The following is a 26573-nucleotide window of genomic DNA, read 5'->3' as shown; positions in this document are numbered from 1 at the left end:
CAGACTCATAACCATCATGAAGACCAACATTAGAATGGGACTATTTACAGGGGACTACTTAACTTAGGGGGTGGGGGGGTTAAGCCAACATGGAGGCACACACAACTCAGTTAGAAGGAACTGAGCTATGCGGTCTAGTCTTTTGGATGGGGCTGGGACTACTTTACCTGGACTACTTTACCTGGGACTATTTAAAACGCACCAAAACAGCAGAACATGCTTTGCGTTATTCTGCTGTGGGCAGCATAACGCTCAACGTGTCCAGTTCTTTGATGCCAGCTAACCTGAAACCAAGGACCTGCAGAGAGAGAAAGAACACTACGAAACTTACCTGGAACAGTATCCTGTCTTCAATCCATCGCCGACTTCATTTCCACTCACCTGAAGGTACGAACTCCATCATCCGGCACTGCATGCATCCTGGAATACCATACACTGGAAAGAGGAGAAAAAAAAAACAGCATTAGTAAGTGTTTACTCACGTTTCCTCCCGAATGAAGAAAGCCCCCCCGCTCCCCATCAGGCTCCACCATATGAACCCCCTTGGTTGACTATGCTTGCTGGAGAGGGTGCAGTCAACCGGGCTCCTTTTTTCATATGTGTTGGACATGCCCAAAGATCCAACAATTCTGGAAACTATGCTTAGCTACCATTGAACAGATTACCCAGACAGCTCTCCTGCTGGAGCCTGAGCCCATCCTGCTAGGGGTCCCGGTCCCCAGGATCTATCCGTGCTCCGGAAACAGAGCGAAACTGCTGACTCAATGCCTCCTAGCGGGGAAAATAGTGCTCGCCCGCTTCTGGAAAGCCCCCGACGGCCCCTTCATATCCCAATGGTGGGGGAAGCTATGGGATATATTGATCGCAGAGAAGGTAACACGGCAAGGGACGGAGTCCTCCACCGCTTTCAGAATATTTGGGCCCCAGTGCTGGAGTATGACCAGAAATTTCCTGCACTGACCTACAAGCCCATCAATACCCGTTGGGCCCTGAGGGACCGGGAGGTTCCCTGAAAGAAGAACATAGCTGGAGGAGCCACAGAACAGGGGGACAGGAAGGGGGGGTGGGGAGGGTGGTTGAGGAGTTGGAGGGGATTGTTGAAAGTGCTTCACATGTCTTGCTTATGCTATATTGTCGTCGCCCTGCCTTGGTTTAAAATGACATTTTTTAAAAAAGAATATTTATGGTCTCTTGTTCCAACAACCTTTTCCTTTTACCAACTTCTAACAGTATTCTAAATGCAAACAGTAAAATATTAATGTCCCCAGAACCCTAGCTATTGAAGTCACCTGAGGGTGTAGGTTGTGTCTGTGGGCCATCCCAAAAGGGTCGTCAGTGATTTTAGAACATTAAGAGTGTGTGTTTTAAAGCGTTTGAGTGTTACTTTTAGATTGCTCCCCTCTGAACAAGGCTTACTCTGACTGATAAATGCATTAATAATTGTTTATTCTTGAAACCTTGTGTGTAAGTGTTTATTTGAATACTTGTCATTGTGAATCTCTGTACAATTCCCCTACAGCTCACATTGACCCCTCTTGAGATAAGCCTGGCTGCTCAACACGCTATCAAACTGTGTAGTACAAGCTTATACCAAAGGTTGGGTTTCCCATTACCTGTAGTCAGAGTTGTTGTAGTGCACCCTAAGGGTACTGCATGCAAACTTTGCCTAACACTTCGATTGTATTTTTTCTGCCATGAGGGAGCCTTATAACTATCGGGAGTACAGAAAGAACGAAGTAGTAAGATGTCTATGTTCCTTCCATCCCAAGCGGGAGGAAGGGTGGGCCCATGTCAATCTAAGCAGATACAATCATCAGAAATGCTATTACGGTAAGTAATGCATGTCTTCTGGTGCTTGTTAATCTGCTTAGAATCACATGCTGTGCATAGACTAGCGAGCAGTACCAGGAGTTGGAGGTGGGTTGTGAGAAGGAACAGTAGAGAAAAGATGTCTTAATACTGCTTGTCCCACTTCAGAATCAGACCTAGAATGAGCGTCTAGGCAATAGTGTTTTGTAAAGGTGTTTACAGAACTCCAGGTTGCTGCTTTGCAAATGGACTCAAGGGGAACATTTTCAATGAATTCTATGGATGCCACAGTGGCTCGAGTAGAGTGTGCTTTGGGGTTGAACGGCAGTTCTCTCTTAGCAAGAGTAACAGTTTGATTCATTTGACAATCCACCTTGAGATAAACAAGTTACTCTCTTACCTGGTAACATTCTTTCGATGGGATGGTCCAACGACGTATTCCATATCTATGACAGTAATGACCACAGCTGTGCTGCTTCGTAAAATCTTCGGTGTCTGCGTCCATGACGTCGATACGCTGCCTTCCGAGGACCTCCTCCGACGGCCGACATCACTGGATGTTATAAGTAAGACGCAAGTAGCCTCAGTTGTAGTTTTTCCCCAGAACGTGTGCCACCAGTCTTCTGCCAGTCTGACACACAAAGCCTTGCGGAAACGTAAGCTGCAATTGCATAAGAAATTCTGTAGCGGGGAAGGTAGGGAGGGAGCAATATGGAATATGTCGTCGGACCATCCCATCGAAAGAACGTTACCAGGTAAGAGAGTAACTTGTTCTTCAAGGGGATTGGGTCCTCCGACGTATTACATATCTATGACAGACTGCCAAAGCATTAGCAATGCAATGAGGTGGGAAAAGAATTTAGAAAACAGAAATTTAGCATGCCCAATCAAATTGCGGAGTAAAGGGCTGCCTTGCCAAAGGCCAGATCCTGCCCCCGGATGGAATCGAGGGAATAGTGACGTACAAAAGTATGTACCGAAGCCCAGGTGGCTGCATCACAGATGTTGCGAATAGGACACCCCTCTGCAGGGCAGTAGAGGCAGCCATACCCCTGGTAGATTGGGCCCATAAGCCGACCGGTGGGTCCTTACCCGCCAAGCGGTAACACTCGGAGATAGCCAAAATAATCCAGCGAGACAAAGTCTGTTTCGTCACCGCCTGTCCCAAACGCTTTCCAGCTTAACCAATAAAGAGCTGATCGTCCACTCTGAACCGAGACATGCGTGAAATATCAAAGCTTAACGCTCTCCTAGGATCAAGCCTATGGAGCCTCTCCTCTTCCTTACCAGGATGTGGAGGAGGATAAAATGCCGGAAGAACAACCTTCTGGCCTAAATGAAATTCCGACACCACCTTCGGAAGAAAAGAAGGACGAACTCTGAGGACAACTCTGTCCTTATGAAACACAGTGAAAGGTGGCTTAACCGAAAGTGCCTGTAACTCACTCTGCGAGCGGAAGTGACCGCAACTAAAAATACAGTTTTCAGGGTCAACAGTCTCAAAGGGCATGAATGCAAAAGCTCAAACGGAGCACCCATCAGAAACTTGAGAACAAGGTTCAAATCCCAACCGGGCACCTGGAAAGGTGACGGAGGGAACACATTAGTGAGCCCTTTCAGAAACTGAGAAATTAAAAGGAATTTTAAAATAGGAACACTTCAGACGAGCGCTTAAATATGGACAGCGCCGCCAGGTAACCTTTAATGGTAATCACTTGAAGGCCCCTGTGGGCCAAAGAAAGCAAAAAAGACAGACCCATGGGAATGTCACATGCAAAAGGATTCACATTCTTAACCCTGCATCAGTCGCAGAACTTTCTCCAACGGCACAGGGACTTTGTTGCGGGCCTTCTGGCCGAAAGCAACACCTCCATCACGTCTTCAGGGAGGTCCCAATCCTTCTACCTCAACCTTTCAGAAACCAAGCGTGAAGGTTGAGGGACCTGACCTCTGGATGGAGAACCTGACCACCCTCCCGTGAGAGCAGATCGTCTCGGTAGGGAAGACGACATGGAGGGCAGATGGACAAGTCGAGAAGGTCCGGGTACCACGTCCTCCAGGCCCACGCCGGAGCAATGAGGATCATCCAGGAACCGAACCTCCGCAGTACTTGCGGGATGACGGGGACTGGAGGAAACGTGTACAGCAGTGGGAATGACCACTCCACCACAAACGAGTCTCCTAAGGCTCCTTTTGGAGGAAATTCCCACGAGCAGAACCTCTCGCACTTCCGGTTGACACTGGAGGCGAAGAGATCCACTTGAGGGGTCCCCCAAAGGGCGAAGATCTACAGGAGAATCTCCTGAGCCAACTCCCACTCGTGAGAGATCGCGCTCTGCCTGCTCAGCGCATCCGCCGTCTCGTTTTCGTCTCCTGCCAGATGAACTGCCGAGATCGAAACTTCCTGCTGGATTGCCCAGAACCAGAGCTGCATCGCCTCCCTGCACAGAGGAAGTGACCCTGCTCCCCCTTTTTGTTGAGGTAGTGCATGGCCACTGTGTTGTCCGTCAGGATCAGAACAATCTTTCCTCGCACAGTCGGCAGAAAAGCCTTCAGGGCTAGCCTGACGGCCCTCAGCTCCAACAGATTGATATGGCGTCTGGACTCCGACAGAGACCAACGACCGCTGACTGTCAACTCGTTGGCATGAGCTCCCCATCCCGTGAGGGATGCGTCCGTCACAATCGTCACCTTCGGCCAGGGCAGCCAAAATGGAGCCCCCCCCTCATCAGATTGCCTTCGTCGGCCCACCACAAAAGGTCCTGGGCAACCGAAGACGGCACCTGAACAGGGTCCGACATCCTGCCAGAGGACTGAGACCACTGGATCTTGAGTGCCCATTGCAAAGATCTCATCCGCAACCTGGCTTATGGCACCAGAAGAATGCAGGATGCCATGAGGCTGAGCAGTCTCAAGAACTCGGACGCTGGGAGAGTCTGGGCAAGGTGAAACTTGTGCACCATCTGCTGAATGTGATGAGCCCTCACCTGGGGAGGAAAACACTGCCCCAGGGACATGTCGATCACTGCTCCGATGTACTAGAGCCTCTGAGTTGGTGTCAAATGGGACTTCTTTAAGTTGAGGGACAAGCCCAGTTTGTGGAGGGAGTGGCAGGTGACTGACAGATGATCCAGGACTTGCTCGGAAGAGCACGCCCTGATCAACCAATCGTCCAGGTAGGGGTAGATGCGAATCCCCCCCCCTTTCCTGAGGTGCGCTGCCACCACTACCATGAGCTTGGTGAAGACCCTCGGGGCGGAGTTCAATCCGAACGGCAGGACCAGAAACTGAAAGAGCGAGTCGCCAACCGCAAACCACAGGTACTTCTTGTGCTTCGGATGGATCGGCACATGAAAATAAGTGTCCTTGAGGTCGAAAGACACCAACCAGTCCTGAAGTTGAAGGGCCTGGAGGACTTGAGAAAGAGTAATCATCTTGAATTTGTCCTTCCTGATGAGTTTGTTCAAACCGCGCAAGTCCATGATGGGTCTCAATCCCTCGTCTTTCTTGGAAATAAAAAAATAAGGGGAATACCATCCCTTGTTCCTCTCCACTACAGGCACCAGTTCTATGGCGCCTTTCTCCAGCAGGGATTGAATTTCCTGCGCAAGGAGCGGATCCAGACTCTTCAAAGAGAGATTCCCGGTGGATAGTCTTGAGGCCTCTGCCGGAAAGGAAGACAGTAGCCGTGGGTTATGATCTCCAGAACCCACACATCTGAAGTAATGGCGCGCCACTGTACAAGATGCTGCGCCGGCTTTCCCCCCAACCGGCGAACCATGGGACATGGCCTCATGACTGAGCTGAAGCGGCTGCGGCTTTGCCTGAGGGCAAAGAGGCAACAGCCCGAGCGGCCTTGGCACCTCGAGTACCTTGTTTTCCACCTCTGGCACTCCTACGGTGGCCCCTTTGACTGGCAGCTCCTCTTGCTTTACCAAAAGATGAATAATAATGAAAGGAACCTCCCCTCCATTGCTGTCCCCTAGGACGAAAAGGCGGAGGTTGTCGAACTGCAGCACCCAAAGACTTTGCTGCAGCTTTTGAGGTCTGCAACCTCTCAAGGCTCTCGTCAGCCTTGCGGCCAAAAAGATGTTCCCCGTCAAAGGGCATGTTGAGGAGCCGGCCCTGCACATCCGGAGCAAACCCTGACTTCCGCAACCACGCAAACCTGCGTATCACAGTACTCGCCGCCATGGACCGGCTGACGCAATCTGCCATGTCCAAACCCGACTGAACGGCCTCACACATGGCATCCTTGCCATCCTGAACCATGGCCAGGAAACCATCCCGTTCATTCCCTTCGGGAATATGTTCAGCTGCCAAGGAAACAGTTCCACAGAGACTGTGTGAAACGAGACTGGAGTTGGCCACCTGAAGCGCATACCCCCTGCAGAAAACACTTTCTTCGCCCAACCGTCAAAACGCTTGTTGTCCCTATCAGGAGGGATGGTAGGGTACGACGCCTGCTTTGCCAGGGGCCGAAGCCGCCTGCACCACAAAATTCTCGGGAGTGGGGTGCTTGGACATGTAGCAGGGGTCACTACTGGCTGGGCGGTATTTTCACGGCAAAGACTTGCTCACTGCCGGGAGACTCTCTGGAACAGTCCAAGCCGCCGCCGCCACCCTCCTCTGTAGAGCCATATGAAACGGCAGTACCGGGTCATTTGGTGTACCAATGTCGAGGATATCCATAAGGTCACCCTAAACAAACTTCACCTGGGGGAGCAGACCATCCTAAGTACTCTGTGACCCGAGACATAAGGCGCCGGTACGAAGAATCGGCATGAGTGCCAGGCTCAGGCCTACAAAACTCCACCTCCGGAGAGGTGTCCAGCCCACTAGCATCATGCAAGGACTGCCTCAGGTCCTCAAACTGGCTATGGCCCGAGAGAATCTCGTCAGGCACCGTGTCAAGCACCATGCCATCATCAGAGCCCTCATCCACCTCTGAAATGAACTCCAGATGGCGGTAAGAAGGCACAGAACTGGAACCAAAGCCATGCTTTACCTTGGCCAGAGCCTTTCTAGGTGGTTCCCCCGAGCCACGGGGTACCCCTGTCGACACAGCCCCGAAAGGCGTCGAGTGAATCGGCGTTGACAGACATGGCGCCGACAGCATCGACGACGTCGACACAGGCATCGAAGGCGGAGCCCCAAGCGTGTCCCTCGACATCTAGGGCGCCGAAGGCGTAGACGACTCAGTCGGAGGCGGAGCCTCGAGAGAGTCCGTCGACGATCTCGGCGCCACAGGCGTCGATGTCTTCCTCGAAGACTTCACAGGTTCACGCGGTCTCGAGCGTGTCGAGGACCAGGACCAGGCATGCCGAGAACGATTCCCCTTGTCCGAGCGGGACCTTTCCCGTGAATCGTGACGACCACCCGAGCCCGAAGGTGTGCGAGCGGCGTCTCGCGGCTGATCATGACCGACCCCACTCGGAGGCCGGAAGGACCTGTGCCCTGCGATTCGAGAATCGCCAACATTTTCTTCCCAAAGGAAGCCCATTCCTCCAGTGTCGCATGCTTGGTGGGGTAAGCGACCCGCCGACGGGCAGAGTCCTCAGATGAGGACGGGGAAGGCGACCGATGACGGCGCTTCCGGGAGTGCCTCAAAGAGGCTGAGGAGTGGCGAGACCGACTCCGGGACCGAGACCCACTGGACTTCCGACAACGATGCAGAGAGTCGCCCCTCGAGTCGTTTGTCGAAAGCCCCGCAGACCTCGACTTACGGGGCTTGGACACCTTACCTACCGATAACTTCTTGCGCTCCCGCAAGGCTTTCGACGTGAGCGACTGGCAGTCCACAGTCGTCCGTGTCATGGGCCTCCCCGAGGCACCAGAGGCAGGCGTCGTGCGAGTTCGTGACCGACATCTTGGACCCACAGTCCCTGCACTTCTTAAAGCCCGGACGCAGTGTGGAAGACGAGGTAGACATCTTCACGAAGAAATATTTCACAAACAGGTTTGAAGAACCGAGAAAGCAATAGAAACTCCAAAGAGTCAAGGCGTGCCGAGATTACCGAAGCGAACACGTTTGCGGAAAAAACAGAACTGAGGCTACGGGCGTTGTGCGTCCTACTCATAACATCCAATGACGTCGGCTGTCGGAGGAGGTCCTCGAGGGCGGCGTATCGACGTAGGAGCCGAAGATTTTCCGAAGCAGCACAGCTGTGGTGATTACTGTCATAGATATGGAATACGTCGGAGGACTCAATCCCCTCGAAAGCTGATTTAGAGACAGGATCCCTTCTCTACCAGCTGCCACTGAAACACAAACAAAAAATTGGTTTGTTTTCCTCAGTGGTTTAGTTCTTTCCATGTAGAACATTACTGCCCTGCGCACATCCAGTGTGTGTAGGCTTCTTTCGACCATGCTAGTGGGATTCTGGAAAAGGGTAGGTAGTTCAATCGACTGGCTCACATGGAACTTCAATATGAATTTAGGCACCAATCTGGGGTGCGTGCGCAGAACTACCTTATTCCTGTGGACTATAACAAAGGGGTCTAGAACAGAAAGTGCCTATAGTCCGCAAACCCTTCTGATAAAAGTGATAGCCACTAGGAAGGCCGTTTTGTAAGTCAGGTCTTTTAGACTTGCTTTATGCATACGCTCAAAGGGAGCTCCATGAGCCTGGTCAAAACCACATTTAGGTCCCACCCAGGAGCTGGGTGAGAAATGGGAGGATAAATCCTATTAACCCCTTCCATAAAGGCCTTAATCACCGGTATCTTCCACCACAACACTTTTTGTTGTGATGTGGTGTAGGCTGACCGTGCAGCTAGAAGAATCTTTAGGGAATTGAAGACCAACCCAGAGTCCAACAGATGGGTTAGGTACTGCACAATGTGTGTGGGTGAGCAATCGATGGGATTGACACACTTGGAATTACACCAGATGACAAAATGTTTCCATTTGCTGGCATAGCAATAACGTGTGTTCGGTTTCCTAGCTTCCCAGAGCATGCCCATGCACCTCGGAGGGAGCTGTAGGTGTCCAAACTCTATGACCTCAGGAACCAAGCTGCTAAGTTCAGAGTTTGTGGGCATGGGTGTAGGGTCTCCCCCTGTCCTGAGACAACATGTTGTACGGGCAGGGTAGTGTCACTGGTGGAGAGAGGGACATTTCCATCAGATGTGCGAACCAGGGTTGGCGGGGCCACCAGTATTATGGTAACTGGTTCCTGGTGCATCTTGTGCACTATCTTTATGAGAAGGGGAGTCGGGGGGGGGGGAAAAGCATAGACACATTTCCCTGACCATGTTATCCAGAGACCGTTGCCCTTGGAGCGGTTCTGGGGGTACCTGGAGGCGTAGTCTTGGCATTGGGTGTTCTCCTGAGTTTCGAACAGGTTGATCTCTGGGAAGCCCCATTCTGCAAAGACGTTGGACACAATGTCTTCGTGCAGACGCCATTCGTATTCTTCGGGCAGAGGAAAATCTCTCCTGAGCACGTCTGCCAGAAGTTGGAGTTCCCCTGGAACATGTTGGGACAACAGAAACATCTTGTGTCTGAGAGCCCATATGCAAATGTTTTGGGACAGCTTGGGTAGCCCTGGAGAGTGAGTGCCACCCCCGTTTGTTCAGGTAATACATGACTGTAGTGCCATCCATTAAAATCAGCAGTCTTCACTTGCAGCTGCATCTAAAAGGCCTTTAGGGCTTTTAACACCGCTAATAGCTCCAGTGAATTTATATGGTTGGATGCTACTTGAGGGCACCACACTCAATGTGCTGTCTGCTGAAGCAGGTGAGGCCCCCACCCCGTGAGAGATGCGTCTGTCGTGAGAGTGGCTTCCACTGCAGGGGTGGTGAAGGTCTTCCCCTTCAAGAGGTTTTCTCTTGACCACCACTGCAGAGAGAGAACGAGGGCTGGTGAGGCAACTATTACATCTTCCCATTGTCCGCTGGCCTGACGCCACTAGCTGTTGAGCCACTCTTGCATGGGACACATGCGCAGCCGCGCGTGGGGAACCAAGTATATGCACAACGCCATCATTCCTAGCAAGCGCATGGCTTTGCGCACCCTCACCTCCCGACTGGCTAGATATTGAGGAATCTGAAAAAGCATGTTCTGAACCCTCTCGTTAGAGGGGAAGACGAGACCGTCTTCCGTCCTAATTAGAGCTCCAAGAAATTTTTGGGGGATTTGGGGATTAGACTGGATTTCTTCTCGTTGATTGAGAAACCCAGCCAGAAGATCTACTGTTTTTTTGGGTGTTCCATGTGTTGTATGAGTCCCCTGTGATGAGCCAGTCGTCGAGGTAAGGGTAAACCGGGACAGAGTCTGCGCAGGTGTGCTGCAGCCACTGCCAGGACCTTGGTAAACACCCTTGGCGCCAAGGCGATGCCGAAGGGGAGTACCTTGAATTGGTAATGCATGTCCTCTATCATGAACCTTAGATATTTCCTGTGCGCTGGCAACATTGAAATATGAAAGTATGCATCTTTCATGTCCAATGTTGCCATGTAGTCTCCGTTTCAGCAGTGGGATCACCTCCTGTAGTGTTACCATGCAAAACCTCTGGAGCTTTATGAACTTGTTCTCTGGGCGCAGGTCTAGAAGAGGGCGCATGGTGAGGTCCTTTTTGGGTACAAGGAAGTACACTGAACAAATACCCTTGTTTACCTGAATAGGGACGGCTTCTATGGAGTCCTTTCCCAGCAGCGCTTCCACCTCTTGATTCAGGATCTCCAGATGGTCCGGTGAAAGGCGCCGCAAGCGCGGCGGTCTGAACTGTGGAGGTCGGACGAATTCCACGCAGTACCCGTGGGCGACCGTCTTTATGACCCACTGGTCTGAAGTTATCCCCTCCCATGCCGTGAGCAAAGATGTTAATGGCGCCCCAACCGGGGTGACATGGGAGGGGACCTGGATTTGGTGCTCATTTCTACCAGAGGCTGCGGCTCCTCTAGGATTGGGGGCTCTACCTACCTCTGCCTTTGCCGCGTCGCTGACCCCTTGAAGGGTAGTATGCGGGGCTTCCTGAAGTTTGTCCTATGTTGAAATCCCCCGTGCCATAGTTGTTTTGACCTGCACGGGACAGCCCTCGAAAGGACCGCCGAGAGTTATTACCTCTCTGGGGGTGGTGGTGGTGGTGGTGGTGGTGGTGGGGGGGGGGGGGGGAGGTCTTTGTGTGATCTGTTGTAGGGATTTAAAAGTTTCATGCCTCATAAACCGCTTTCCCGAAGAGGTTAGCTTCCTCAATAGGCTTATTGATGAGAGGCCTGCGTTTCAGGTTTGAACCCCGAGGTACGCAGCCAAGCGTGTCTTGAGTAGAGTCCCTTGGGCCAGAGACCTGACTACTGACTCAGCCGTCTCCAGGGTGTTTTTAATCACATTCTGGTTCACTGGTCTTCCCTTGACCACAATAGAGAAGCTTGGACTTGACTGGTTCTGGAACCTCTTGGTGGCCTTGTAGTAGGTCCCACTGAGCGTCAGCATAACTTGCCAATAGCGTGGTATTATTAGCTATCCGCGTAGTGTATGCGGCAGCCAAGGGGATTTGTTTGCCTAGAGCATACAGCCTTTTGGATTCCTTGTCCCTGCCCTCTTTCGGGTGGTAGTCACTACCAGAGAGTCTGGGATGGCATGGCCCCTAATGTATAGAGGGTCGGAAGGAGATGGTCGAAACCATTTTTTCGCTCTTCGGTTCACTGCTCGAATTCGAGCTGGTGACACCAAGAGGGGAGCCAACCTTCTCTTGATGGAATTAAGTAGGGGAATAGCTTGGCTAGATGGAGGCTTTTCCTTAAGGATATCCTCTACAAAATCCTGTTCAGGCACAGCCTCTTGAGTAGAGATTTTAAAGTGTTCAGCTGCCTTTTTCAACAGAGTTGAAGGCCATCTAGTCATCTACAGGCGAGGACTGGCGAGCCGGGGGTGGATTGAGGGGAATCCTGACACAAAACATCAGTGTCCTGATCTTGATGTGGCAGTGTCCATGGGTCCGTACCCTCCTGCTGGGTTTCTTCCCGATTGTCTGCGGCACCCTGCTGTTTCTCTTGATAACTCTGTAGAAAAGAAGTTTCTTCCTCTTCATTGCAAATGTCCCTATAGGTGTCCATGTGGACAATGTCTTCCCGCTGGATGGGGACAGAAGGTTGATCTTGAAAATAAGAAGATTGAGGGTTAGGCTCTCCACGAGACCTTTTCGGAGATGGATGATCAGAAAAACTGATAATCCTCTCCAGCCGGTCCATACACCCTTCGAATTTCACTCTAGTTCATTTAGAGGACCCAGGCGGGCCTACGGGTGGAAAAACGTCATCCTCCGTCCTACAGCGCTGAAATAAAGTCTTAGGGTGTCAGAAAGAGGCTCTTGACTATCTTCATAAGTATCATGAGAATCGGGGCCCCAAACTCAAACCGCATCCGAAGATTTGTCTGCGGCTTGCCCCATGATTTTAGGCAGAACCAGGATAAGTCCCACCGCTGCCGTAATCCTCTCAATGCCGTCTTCGATAATCGCCAAATCGGCGTGAGATAATTGCTCCAATGGTCTATCAGTAAGTGCGTTACCTTCCGCGGCGTTCGGTTTTTCGACTAGAGGCCTAGTCGTAACTTTTGGGCCTAGCGCGGCCTTCGGGACCGTCACAGCGTCAGATTTCTGCGTTTCAATATATGACGTTTTTGGAGTAGCGCCCTTACTTGTTCTTGGTTGCCCAGTAGGAAGACGCTGCTGCGGATGCGGGAAGGCTTTGGATCTGCACGATCCGAGGAACCCGTCTGTTGGCGCTTTCACCTTTTTCGACGAGGACGTCGAAATTGGTGTAGGGGTTACATGCTTAGTGCGATGCGTTTGTACGCCCCTGTCGCCGGGTGTTGTCCCTGAAACCAGACCAGAGTCAGGCCTTAAAGGGTCAGGGATGGGCGTGGCGGACCTAGAAGTGTCTGCCTCGAGGTCTATTACATCCGCAACGGATGTTTGGTCATCTGAGGTGGCCCCGTCACTCTCAGCGAGTGTGGCGATGGGGGGGGGGGGAGAAGGGGGTTCCACCCACGACATACCGTAGGTGGCCCACCGCTTTACACAGCGCTCCTTAAGGGTCTTAGGCCGAAGGAGTTTCAGGCCGCACACCGCTTTTCGTCGTGATCTAAGGGGAGACAGCCGTTGCACGTCCTGTGTTCGTCCTTCCAAGGATATCTGACCCTACAGTTAGGGCAGAACCTAAAAGGAGTCCTTCCATAGCCAATGGGGAAGATGACCAGACCAAAAGGGTAAAGAGGGGAAAGTAGGAAAGACATACTGAAAATATGGCCACCCCGACCCCACTCTCCCTACTGTAAAGGTCGGCCAGAGGGCCAGACCACGTGGAAAGTCCGGCCGCCGGATCTTAGGCACCGAAATCCACTGCCGTAGACGAATCCCCCGCAGTTTTCGTCAAAGATATTCTTGTGACCGAAGTGATTTAACAGGGAAAAACCGACAAGTCGTTATAAGATAAACAATGTCTCTTTCTGTAAGAGCTCCGCTAAAGGGCGTCCAGTTATCTGGGCGGAAAAAAACAATCTGAGGGACCTCGGCGCGGGAGGGATTTTGGGTACACTACACGTCACAATAGGGATAGTGTTACAGACACGCCTATGCCGACGTTGCCCTTCGGTCCCCGATAGACAAGATGCAATACTCTGCGGTTACCACTGGATGTCAGACTATATGCACAGCATGTGATTCTAAGCAGATTAACAAGCATCAGAAACTGGTTTACATGGAACTTATAAATACATTTGGGCACAAACCATGGGTGAGTGCGAAGAACCACCTTATCTCTATGAATTGTAACGAAAGGGTCTAGAATTGAAAAGGCCTGTAGTTCACTGACTCTTATTGGAGTGACCGCCACTAGGAAGGCAGTCTTGTAAGCGAGTGGTTTGAGGTTTACTTTGTGCATAGGTCTGGTTAATACCACATTTAGGTCCCATCCGGGAGCCGGGTTAGAAATAGGGGTGTGAATTCTTTTAACCACTTCCAGGAAAGCTTTAATTACTGGGATCTTCCACCACAGTCTAGTATGTGAGTCAGGTATAATACAATAAGAGTAGGAGAGCAGTCAAAGGGACTGATGCTCTTGGAATTGCACCAAATGACGAAGTGTTTCCATTTATTGGAATAGCAATGTCTGGTGTTAGGTTTTCTCTTTTCTCCAAGTATATCCATGCATCTCAGGAAGTTGGAGATGCCCGAACTCGAGCCAGGCCGCTAAATTGAGAGTCTGCGGGCATGGATGAAGTGTTTCCCCCTTGTCCTGAGATGACATGTTGTATGGGCAAGGTAGTTGCATCGAAGGAGAGAGAGACTTCTCCATCAGATGGGAAAACCAGGGTTGGCGTGCCCACATTGGGGTCACCATTATCATGGTGACTGGTTCCAGGTGCATCTTGTGCACAATCTTGTTCAGTAGGGGATTCGGAGTGGGGCGAACTGGCAGGAGGTGGGCGACCTTAAACAAATTTCCCCGACCATGTTATCCAGAGACCGTTCCCCTTGGATCGGTTCTGAGGGTACCTGGAGGCATAATCTGGGCATTGTCAGTTCTCCAGAGTTGCGAACAAGTCGATCTATGGGAAGCCCCAATCTGCAAAGACATTGGAGACAATGTCTTCGTGTAGTCCCCATTCATACTCCAAGGGCAATGGGAAGTCTCTGCTGAGCACATCTGCCAGAAAATGGGAGTTCCCCTGGAACGCGTTGAGACAATAGAAACATCCTGTGTTTGAGAGCCCATTTTCAAATGTTCTGTGACAGTTTGGACAGCCCTGCAGAGTAAGTGCCCCCTTGCTTGTTCAGGTAATACGTGGCCGTTGTGCTGTTTTCCCGTGAGGATCAGTACTGTCTTTCCCTGTAACTGTGGCTGAAAGGCCTTCAGTGCTTTGAATACCGCTCCAACAGGTTTATGTGGTTGGATGCTACTACTGGGGACCAAACGCTGTGCGCTGTCTGTTGAAGGAGGTGAGCCCCCTCCACCCCGTGAGAGATGCGTCCGTCGTGAGTGTAGCTTCGACTGCAAGGGTGGTCAAGGTTTTCCCCTTCAAGAGGTTTTCCCTCGACCACCACTGCAGAGAGAGAACGAGGGCTGCTGAGACGACCACTAGATTGTCCCATTGTCCGCTGGCCTGACACCTTGGGCTGTTGAGCCACTCTTGAATGGGGCCCATGCGCAAACGTGCGTGAGGAACCAAGTAAATGCAGAATGCCATCATTCCCAACTATCGCATGGCCTTGCGTACCGTTACCTCTCGACTGGCTACATACTGAGGGATCTGAAACAGAATGTTTTGGACGCTCTCGTTGGAGGGAAAGACAAGACCGCCTTCTGTCCAAATTAGAGCCCCCAGAAACTGTTCAACTTGGCCGGGGTCGAGGCTGGATTTCATCTTGTTTATGGAGAATCCCAGACTGAATAAGAGGTCTATCATCTTGAGTGCTTCACATGCATGAACCGTAGGAGTCCCGTGTTATGAGCCAGTCGTCGAGCTAAGGATAAACTGGGATGGATTGCCTGTGCAGGTGAGCTGCAGCAACTGCTGGTACCTTTGTAAATACCCTGGGGGCTGAGGCAATGCCGAAGGGAAGGACCTTGAAATGATAGTTTGTCCTCTATTATGAACCTTAGGTATTTTACGTGTGCTGGCGACATTGAAATATGAAAGTATGCATCTTTCATGTCCAATGTTGCCATGTAATCCCCCTGCGTCAGTAGAGGAATTACCTCTTGCAGCGTTACCATACGAAACTTTTGGGGTTTGGCAAATGTGTTCGCTGGGTGCAAGTCTAGCACAGGGCGCATGGTGAGATCCTTTTTGGGTACAAGGAAGTACACTGAATACCCTTGCTTACCTGTAGAACGGGAATTACTTTGATAGTGCCCTTTTCCTGCAGTATATCGACCTCTTGCAGCAGGTTCTTCAGATGTCTGGTGTTAGACGCCTGGACTTCGGAGGTCTGAATCGAGGTAGCCAGATGAACTCGATGCAATAACCGTGGGTGACTCTTGAGCACCCACTGGTCTGTGGTAATCTCCTCCCAAGCATGCAGGAATTATGTTATATGTCCCCCGACCGGGGAGGAGTGGGAGGGGACCCGGATTTGAGAGTAATTTCTGACTGTAGGCCGGGGAGCCTTAGGGGGTGGCATTGCGACCCCTTCCTTTCCCATGGCATTGACCTCTGGGTGGATATGGATTAGAGGCGGCAGACCCCTGGCCTGAGCACCAATTGTTACACGAGCCATACTGGTTATGTAGGGAACGAGAATAGGACTGTCCGCGAAAGGAGCAGCGTAAACTCCCCCCCCGCCCTCCTCTCTGTTTAAACGGCCTTTGAGTGATCTGATTCAAAGATTTCAAAGTCTCGTGTTCTTTCTCAGCAGTTTCCAGTGCCTCATCAACAGCCTTGCCAAACAGGTTAGAGTCTTCCAGAGGTTTGTCGATTAGCGACGCTTGTGTCTCTGGTTTGAACCTGGAGTTCTTTAACCAGGCATGACGTTTCAAAAGGGTACCCTGAGTGAAGGTTCTTCCTGCTGTCTCAGTAGCACCTAAGGTGTTTTTGAGGATGTTATGGTTTACTTGCTTACCCTCTGACACAATTGTAAGCAGGAGAGAACGCACTGGTTCAGGGACCTCTTGCAGCAGGTTCCATTGGACATCAAAATAGCTTGGTGGTGTTGGCTATCTGGGTGGACTACACTGCTGCAGTAGTGATTCTCTTCCCAAGAGCATCCCATTTTTTACATTCTTTGTCCGGCGGTGCCTCGTCTGTGAACAAGAGGACCCCTGCCCTTTACCTTGTCATCGTGACCACAAGAGAATCCGGGGTGGCATGACTCCCAATATAGGAGGGAGAGTTTTTCCACCTGTGGGTTAACAGCCATTGTCTGTGAAGGTGTTAATGAAGGGGCTATGCATTTTTTGATGGAGTTAAGTAAAAGGGATAGACTGGCTGGCAGTAGGCTTCTTTAAAATGTCCTCTACGAAATCTGAATCCAGCACCGCCTCTTGTGTGGCTATCTGGAAGTGTTTGGCTGCTTTTTTCAGAATGGCGTTAAACGCCATCTGGTCATCTACAGGAGATGCCAGACGCAGAGGTGGGGGGGGGGGGACAGGGGGCAGGGGGGGAGGTCCATACATATGGTATCAGGATCCGGGGTATGGATAGGGAACATCCAAGGCGGGTTATCCACCTGCTGGTCATCCCCCCCCCAAATCCTGGGTCTGATCAGTGGGATCCTCAAAGGGATCATCCTCCTGTAAAAAAAGGGTCAAGAGGAATCTCTTCTTGATCTGTAAGGTCAAAGACCTCCTCATGAAGTGGGCAAGAGGTTTTTAGGAATTTGGCCACTGTATGATAAGGGTCTTCCTTCAGTAGGCCTTTTAGGAGTGAATCTCTCAAAAGTCCACAAATGTAGCAAACCTGTGCATACACCTTTCAAAGTTTTCCCTGGTCCATGGAAATGAACCAGAGGGGCCCAGAGGAGCAAAGGGCTCCTCCTGGGGATGTTCCTCCCTAGAACGCTAAGATTTGTCAAGCACAGTCCTAGATAAGAATAGTAAGGACACAGAGAAATTATCCCCAACATGGGTAGGTGCGCACACCCTCTTGCTGGTTAAATATTGATACTATGAGTAGCGAGGTTTGCAGCAGTGGCAAGGCGTAGATGGGTAAATTCTCGGAATAAACAAAGTAGTGCTTGCTCCCTCAGATGACGTCATTCACTTCAAGGTTGAACTTGGTAAAGTAATTAGTCCATTACAATGTAAGTGGAAATGTAAACACAAGTATTTATTCACAAAAGCGGACACTGCACGCCAACACGTGTTTCAGCCCTCTCCGGGCCGTCCTCAGGGCGTATTAACATTGAGATAGTAAGTAACTGTAAAAAAACCTTAATGAACCATGACCAATTACATTTAAACCAAAAGTAACCACATTGTTGTGTTGCAAAATAATGAAATGAATCCGTCAAATTGTGATTATAAACATAAACCAGGTAAATTATACAGTACAAAGGAGGAATGGAGGAAGAGGTAAACAAAGAAAAGGGTAGGGGGAGAGAGGAGAAAAAATGTTATTTTCAAATTAGATGCGATTTGGTTTTATACAATCATTAATTACTGTGTGCCAAATCACTAATTATTAGAACAGTCTGTAAAGTTAGTAATTAATGAGGCAAGGATGTTACACAGTGGACAATCCATTACAATGGCGTACCTTGTATATTGAGAGAAAAATAGTATCAGCGAATCTTCAATGAGCAAATTTTCTGGTACCTGAAAAATATCAAAGTGCATGATGTAGTCTAATAGGTACTCTAAGTTCTGAAAAATTTGCAACTGCGAGATTTTAAAATGACAGTCTATGTTATGTAATGGCGTTTCCTCGCTTACCTAAGGTTAGGTTTCTTGATTATAATTCGATGATGAATAGTTTACTGGATAATCCTAGCGTCTTGAGTGTTCGAGCGAAATCTATTTTTACAAAAAAGATACATGAGGGATTGTTGTAAGGTGTGCTTGGTAGTACTACATACTGTTAGAAAAGTCACTGTTCACGGGAGCGCTAGTAACGCTTACCTTAAAACGCCTCAATGCGTGTGCAGCACGGCGATTTCTGTCGGCTGCCTGCAACTCCCTGGACATGGTATAGGCTGCCCACCGTTTCACTCAACGCTCCTTGATCAACTTAGGACGCAGGAGCTGACGAGACGCCTCGTCGTGATTGAGGGAGACACTTATTGCACCGACGGTGCTAGTCTTTCCAGGGGTATTTTCACTTACAGGAAGGGCAAAATTTAAATGGTGTCCTGTTCATGTGTTAAAGCGATGGCAAAACCAAAAGGGCAAAGAGAGGGGAGAAGGAAAGACATTCTGGAAAAGAATAGAAACCCCCAGAAACTACTCAACCACACCCCAGATCCCCAGACGTTGAAGTCCATTCTTTCGCTGTCGTCGGCGGTCGTGGTTAGGAAATAAGAGGGGACGAATAATATATAAATCACCAGAGGTCAGGATTTATAACAATTTTGCAATAAAAGCTCCGCATAAGGTGACCAGCTAGCTGGGAGGAAGAAAACAATATGAGGGACCTCGACGCGCGAGGGATTTTGGGTACACTACATGTCACAATAGGGAGTGTTACAGGCACGCCCATGTCGACGTCCCTTTTCGATCCTGGAAAGACAAGATGCAATACTCCACTGTTACCACTAGATGTCGGACTATGTGCATAGCATGTGCTTCTAAGCAGATTCACAAGCATGAGAAACATTGTTAGTTGCTAGCTTTGTTCTGTCTAAACTTTAGAAGTGCTTTTACTGACCTTAACTGAAGTTACTGTGCTGGATATGAAAAGTATATGAAGTTACTCACCTGCATTATTGTTCTTTTAATAATCATATCCATTTCTAAGTAAATGGTATTGTTAGTTGGTACTTTTTTAGACTTGCCTGTGTGCCTTGTGTGTATATAAATATATTTTAATAGAACTACGTGAGTAACTGTTTTCTTGGATCTCTGTATCAACCGATTTCTTTGTACTGCACTACAGCTCACATTACTCCTTCCTAAGATAAGCCTGGCTGCTCAGCCACTAGCAACTTGAGTGGTACGGGCTTATATTAAGAGTTGGGTCCGTAATAGCAAGAGATAAGTCTGTTGAAGTCTAACCCCAGTCAGACTTTAGAAAAACGTGCCTTAACAACGCCCTCTACCGGAGGGCCTTTGTGTGCATTGAATGACAACCCGCAATCCTGGTGTCTTACTCCTTGCCCAAGCAGTACAATCAAATCTGATGCAGATCCAAAACTGGCATCTGCCGACCACAGTCTGTGCATGGTTTGAAAACAGAGGCCTTCGCAGGGATGGACAGGGCAATGATGAATTCGAAAACACAAAGAGCGTGTTCCTGAAGCGAACAGAGTGAGCCCCCATGACGGAGGTCATGGGGCGGAGCGGGTTACCTCAATATATAATGGCACAGACAGCATGTCCGGCGTATGGCCCTTTGAGGCGGGCAGAGCCGATGCAAAGACGCGTTGTGCCGCCTTGCAGCAGAAACCTTTAAGAGCAGCTGCGCAGATTGTCATAGATGAGGAAGGAATCCTTTAGAAAACATTCTAGTATGTTGCTACTTGGACATAGGGAGGTTGCATAAAAACACTGAAAATTAGAAAATAACACTATATGGAAGAATATGCAACTCAAAATATGCCAATTATTTATACCGAAACAAAATGTACCTTTTCACTACCACCTTTCATACTGCCCATGTTGCATTTCTTGACCTCTTCTTTTACTTCCTCCATATATGCATCTAATGGATCTAATTCTTCATCTTCTGCTTCTACAGGTTCTTTTTCCCCTTCAGCCGCTTGCTCCTCTTCATCATCTGCAAATCGTATAAAAGCAAAAATGTAATTTAAAAACATTACACATTTGTCAAACCCGAGACATTGTAGTGTGTATTGTAGAATTAGAATGCTACTCCATAAAGAAAAAGTAGCTTTGCTTTACAACATTTCTCCATCTCTGTGGCCGTTTTCTATTGTTTCAATTCTTGTTAACATATCCACTGATGCATGGCGAGGGTGTAAATCATGAAACAAACACTTTAAGCACATATCGATCATATTGGTTTCACATTTGATATTGCTCAGGAATACTAAAGGATGTAGGTCAATGGAGGTGTGTGGGACCATGGGACTAATAAAGGGGGCACGAAGAGTCGTACAGAAATTCTTGAAATGATTTGAATTCTGAACCTCAGACCTTCTCGGGTGGCCATTTTTGTAAATTTCTTTTCACTTTACTCGATGTATAACCATAAATTAGCAAACACATTCAAATACACATACAAAAGCAATTCATTTTCCATTCCAGGAATAGGATGAGGATAATAATCGATTTTACATCACTGCTTTTCAATAAACTCATCACTTGAAATCGAAACAAATAAAATACAAATCTTATAACAATTCATAACTAGAGGAGAGCAAGCTCTCAGCCTCTAATTATAGCACAAATGTAAACCAGCCACCACAATTCTCACCAAGCTTACAGCATAGGACTGGCTCCCTTCCGTCGTCCTTCCTCCTTCCCAGTATTTTTGTTCTAAGTAACCAGGCCCTAAGCTACTGAAAAAATAATAATGTACGGTTGAATCTCTGCCAAAATGTCAGGGCTTCACTAGTAGTTCGTATACTAGTCACCCTGAATAATTTATGTATTGGGATCTTAAAACTTTCAGTTTTACACAAATAAATAGAAAATGCGTGTTAGGGAGAATTCTCAAAAGTTAGCTCATTCCCTCCACCTTAGAGACCCCTAGCAACTTAAATGGATTTTGAGGACTTCATTTCTTTTTAACCAGGAGAGAGTGTGCCCCTTTTTCCCCAAACGCTTGTGTATTTTACCTCTGTTTATTTTGGTTATGGAGTCTGACAAACTCCATAGGCATCATCTTTGACATTGTGTCACACAGCACTTTCAGTGCAGTGACACAGGAAAGTCTTTCAGATTTCCCAAGGTTAAAATACCTTCTCTTTGATAAACTACTGTTTCCTAGGGCAGTAAAGTGAAATTGACTTTACTTAGCATTGTACTTGCTTGACCCAGCACACCCTATCTTACAATAGAGTGCTGGAGGGGTTACTTAGTATCCCCTGTGCCTAAAATGCTCATGTAACATTTTTATGTTACCCTTTCCTCACAGAATGGCTGGTGGCAGTGGTTTTGTTCCGAACTACCATGGTTTGCATTTACCACGGCTGTTCGCAGCTCTGGCAACGCTAACCGCGGGAGTCATCCTTGACTAAATGGCCCCCGGTCTTTTTTTTCCACCATATCTTTGAGGAAAGGTCCTTCTAGAGATTTTTTCTGCGTGCCAAACCAGGTTTGGACTCTTTGTTCATTTCGCTTTTGGCGGGCTTCAGGAGTGAAACCCGCCTTTGGCTACAGAGTGTCTGGGGTAGGCAGTAAGTGAGGGAGGGAGGTGCCCAATACTCCCTGTGCTTGTCTCTTAGGAGACACAAATGCACTCTGTGGTGATTGGCTGACTGTCCGGCAAGGACAGCCACCCTGCTGGGTGTGTGACAGCTAGGCTGGAATGAATGGGAGAGAACTGAATAAAAGGAGTCTTTAGGCTTGGGAGACAGAGTCGAACACTGGACGAAGGAACCAAAGAAGAGTTTGAAGAGGACACCTGCTGCAACTCCTGGACCGTTGGTTTGCCTGGTGAAGCCCTGCTGCAGTGCCGAAACATCAAGGTCGCATCAACGACTTCTCCCTTTGAGTTGCTGGGACCAAATCAACTCCAAAGTAAGCCAACTGGACACCCATCTCGGAGCTCGTTGAATTTCCTCAGATTTGCTGCAGGAAACCGTGTAGCCAGGGAGAGGGACACTAGATTGTGTGCGTTACCTTTAAGCTGGCCTAAAGCTTTTGGAAGATCCTCCCGACACCCACCAAGCAGGACTGACCAAGCTTGAGCCCCCTCGCCAAATGTAATAAAGGCAACAGGCGACCTTTGAGGAAACAAAGCACATTTGTCAGAAATTTCTTTTCAATTTTGTTGAGGGGCCGTGAATTGCCCCAGATTGCTGTACCATAGACGGATGCTGGTATTGCCTGCTTTTGATACGAGTCATTTGTGATGGCCCTCTCCTCACCCACACCGAACGGAGGGTGGGGGGGGGACATCATGCAGCCCTTCATAGGAGGCTCAGGGAGGGCTGCATGAGGTGTCCCCTCCAGCCATTGGGGGTGGGGGGGGGGAGAGGGCCACCACAAAAGGGGGGCAGGACCCCCAATAGATGGGGCAGTAGGGTTTGGGCACCCTGGGGGCGGATTGGCACACTAATGTGGCCATCTGCGCCAGTCGAAGTTGGGTAAACAAAAAAAATACAAAATCGTAGGCTGCTTTTTAGGGGGCTGAGGGGCACCCTAAATTGGCAGCGAATGTTCTACTGTAACGGGGGGTGGCCCTCCCAAACACCCCAAATGGAGGGCCCCACCTCATGCTCCCTCCCTGGCATCAGATAGGGGAGGCACCACGTCATGCATCCCTCCCAGGGGTCAGATGCCCCTTCCTAGGAACAGATATCTGCCCCCAGGGAGGGTACAAGGGGTACTCCCCTTTCTACTTCGGTTGGGGACAGGGCACCCCACCCCCCTGTTCATTCAGTAATAATCCATGGTGGCTAGTGAAACCCTCAACCCCACCCCTACCTCCCTTTTCCCATCATTTAATTTTTTTCTTTTAGATTCCCTGGGGGCAGATGGTCAGCCATCTGCCCCAGGGTTCACATGCATGTGCCCCCATGCTTTGGGGGCCAGGAGGGGGGAGAGGGCTGCTTACTTGAAGCAGCCCCCTTCCACCCCCCCCCCCCCAAACTCACAAACGGATCCATGGTAGTCTAGTGGGTTGCTGGTCGCGGATCGAGCGCTCTGCGCCGATCCGTGACCAGCAATGCCTCATATATGTGATGTCCTTGGAAAGGGGAGAAACTCCCCTTTCCAAGGACACCACCTTTTGCCATATCCCTGGTGGTCTAGTGGGCCCCAGGGCCTCAAACCCCCTCCCACCGATTTTTTTTTCTTTTCCTTTTCACCCGTGGGGGCAGTGATCATCTGCCCCCAGGGGTCTCTGGTGCTGTGGCCCCATGCTTTGGGGCCACGGGGGTAAGGTGGCCGCTTACCTAGTAAGCAGCTCCTCCTCCCCCCACGTCACCAACTTATCTGTATTGATCCGGTGACATTGCTGCCTGCGGATCGCGTGCCCTGCGCCCGATACGTGGGCAGCAATGCCACACAATGGATATCGTTGTAAAGGGGAGAATCTCCCCTTTCCAACGATACCCGCCTCAATCTCTGGCTTGGAATACAGCCGGAGATCGACGCGGAGAAAGAAGGGCTCTTACCTTTTCTCTTTCACTGCAGCAGCCGAAAATGGCTGCTGCAGTGATTTTACTTTGTTTCACACCGACATGCTTTACGCACGCCGATGTGAAACTGAAGGTAATCCAGCCCCCTGGCAGTAAGGGGGGACCTCTCCCTCACATAGCCCGGGGTTTGGATTACAGTTTTGTTTGCACAATTCCTGCGTTGCAGAGATCGAGCAAAGCAGAGTGCCAAAACCGACGAGCCGGCTCGTCGGTGGAAACCTGGAGCGCTTTCCACTGACGAACCGGCTTGTCGGTGGCACTTAAAGGGTTAATAAAGAATTAGAACACATCTAATATACATTGAAACGCAATGAAACACAATGTTTTATACAAAATGGACAAAAGGTTAAAGGAGCATCTCTTGTAGCTCCTGGTTCCCCTGAGGTAGCTCCTGCCTACAGGGTGATTCCTGACACCCAGGAGCTAGGTTTTAGCTCCTGCTCATCAAATCACAATTTCTAACCCTGAATACAAATAGGCCAAGGTAAATCTTGGTGGGTAAGTACTTTGTCATAGAATCATAAACACATTATAAAAACACAACACAATGCACAAGGTACACAGACCAAAAGCAAAGACCTTGTTCATAATCACTAACCGTATTTCTAGGCAAGTCAGGCCTAATCATACACATTTAGAATAGAACACAACTATTCAGGGGGAGTAAAACTACAAGTTACCTTTAGATTACTTTACAGAAAGTCAAGGGTAGTAGACCCTGTCAGGCATGCACCGACACAGAGTTAGGAAATCACTTAGTAAACCAACCCTGTTACCAGGATTCTTTTATGAATGGTGGAACACACATTCATGGAACAGTATAAACCTATAAGTAAATTCAGGATAACCCTCAGCTACACGAGGTGAGCAAGACCTTATGGTGTAATAAGGTATTGCAGTTACTAGTCAGATCAGTGGAACACAGATTGAGGTAAGCAATAATCTCCAACTTATTTTAGGATGACACAAGGAAGACCAAGTTTAGTAAAACCCACAGTACAATTATCAATTACACACAGCTATTCAAGGTAAGAAAAACCCCAGGCAGACTTATCTCAGACGGGCTATACAGGAGGTCAGGGGAAGCAAGACCCAGTTGGTAAATGTATACGACATGCATTACTTACCGTAATAGAATTTCTGATGATTGTATCTGCTTAGATTCACATGCTCTGCATATAGTCCGACATCCAGTGGTAACCGCAGAGTATTGCATTTTGTCTTTCGAGGCTCGAAAGGGGCATCGACATGGGCGTGTCTGTAACTCTATCCCGAATGTCACGTGTAGTGTAACCAAAATCCCTCACGCGTCGTGGCCCCTCCGATTGTATTTTTTCTGCCATGAGGGAGCCTTACGACTATCGCGAGTACAAAAAAAGAGAAGAAGTAGTAAGATGTCTATGTTCCTTCCATCCGAGTGGGGAGGGTGGGCGCATGTGAATCCAAGCAGATCCAATCATCAGAAATGCTACTACGGTAAGTAATGCAAGTCTTCTGATGCTTATGAATCTGCTTAGAATCACATGCTGTGCATAGACTTAGCAAGCAGTACCCAGAGTTGGTGGTGGGATGTGAGAAGGAACAGCAGTGAAAAGATGTCTTAATAGTGCTTGTCCCACATGACCATGTTATCCAGAGACTGTTCCCTTTGGATCGGTTGCGAGGGTACCCGGAGGCATAATCTGGGCATTGTGAGTTCTCCAGAGTTGCGATCAAGTCAATCTATGGGAAGCCCCATTCTGCGAAAACAGTGGAGACTATGTCTTCGTGTAGTCGCCATTCGTACTCTAAGGGCAACGGGAAGTCTCTGCTGAGCACGTCTGCCAGAACATTGAGTTCCCCTGGAACGTGTTGCGATAATAGAAACATCTTGTGTTTGAGAGCCCATTTCCAAACATTATGTGACAGTTTGGACACCCCCGGAGAGTGAGTGCCCCCTTGCTTGTTCAGGTAGTACATGGCTGTGGTGCTGTCTGTGAGGATCAGTACTGTTTTTCCCTGCAACTGTGTCTGCAAGGCTTTTAGTGCTTTGAATACCGCTAACAGCTCCAACAGGTTTATGTGGTCTGATGCTACTGCTCGGGACCAAACTATGTGCGCTGGAGGTAAGCCCCCCCCCCCACCTAGTGAGATGCGTCCTTCATGAGAGTGGCTTCTACTGCGGGGGTGGCGAAGGTCTTACCCTTCAAGAGGTTTTCCCTCGACCACCACTACAGAGGGAGAACGAGGGCTGCCGAGATAACCACTAGATCATCCCACTGTCCGGCGGCCTGACGCCACTGGCTGTTGAGCCACATTTGCATGGGGCGCATGCGCAAACGTGCGTGAGGAACCAAGTAAATGCAGGATGCCATTATCCCTAACAATCGCATTGCCTTGCGTGCCATCACCTCTCGACTGGCTACATACAGAGGGATCTGAAACAACATGTTTTGAACCCTCTCACTGGAGGGGTAACACAAGGCCGTCTTCTGTCTGAATTAGAGCCCCCACAAACTGCTCGTCTTGGCTGGGGTCTAGGCTGGATTTATTCTCATTTATGGAGAATCCCAGACTGAATAAGAGGTCTATCGTCTTTTGAGTGTTCGACAGGCATGTTCTGTAGTAGTCCCCAGTTATGAGCCAGGCGTCGAGGTAAGGATAAACTGAGATGGATTTCCTGTGCAGGTGTGCTGCGGCCAGTACCTTTGTAAATACTGTTGGGGCTGAGGCAACGCTGAAGGGAAAGACCTTGAACTGATAGTGTCTGTCCTCCATCAAGAACCTTAGGTATTTCCTGTGTGCCAGCAACATTGATATATGAAAGTATGCATCTTTCATGTCCAATGTTGC

The 26573-nt window shown here is 49.3% G+C and overlaps 1 protein-coding gene across 3 annotated transcripts in view; it reads right to left on the bottom strand.

Moving 5' to 3' along the window:
* Nucleotides 1-26573, bottom strand: part of DDX46 (DEAD-box helicase 46) — a 1330317-nt gene that overhangs the window by 988923 nt on the left and 314821 nt on the right. For all 3 annotated transcript variants that reach the window (XM_069652574.1, XM_069652572.1, XM_069652573.1), the window contains exon 6: nucleotides 20040-20188. In XM_069652574.1, coding sequence (XP_069508675.1) covers nucleotides 20040-20188 — 149 coding nt within the window. The remainder of the gene's footprint in view (nucleotides 1-20039; nucleotides 20189-26573) is intronic.

This window comes from Ambystoma mexicanum, chromosome 3p (genome assembly GCF_040938575.1).
Source record: "Ambystoma mexicanum isolate Mex_15411 chromosome 3p, UKY_AmexF1_1, whole genome shotgun sequence".
Taxonomy (NCBI): domain Eukaryota; kingdom Metazoa; phylum Chordata; class Amphibia; order Caudata; family Ambystomatidae; genus Ambystoma; species Ambystoma mexicanum.
This window is presented reverse-complemented; position numbering and strand designations above follow the sequence as displayed.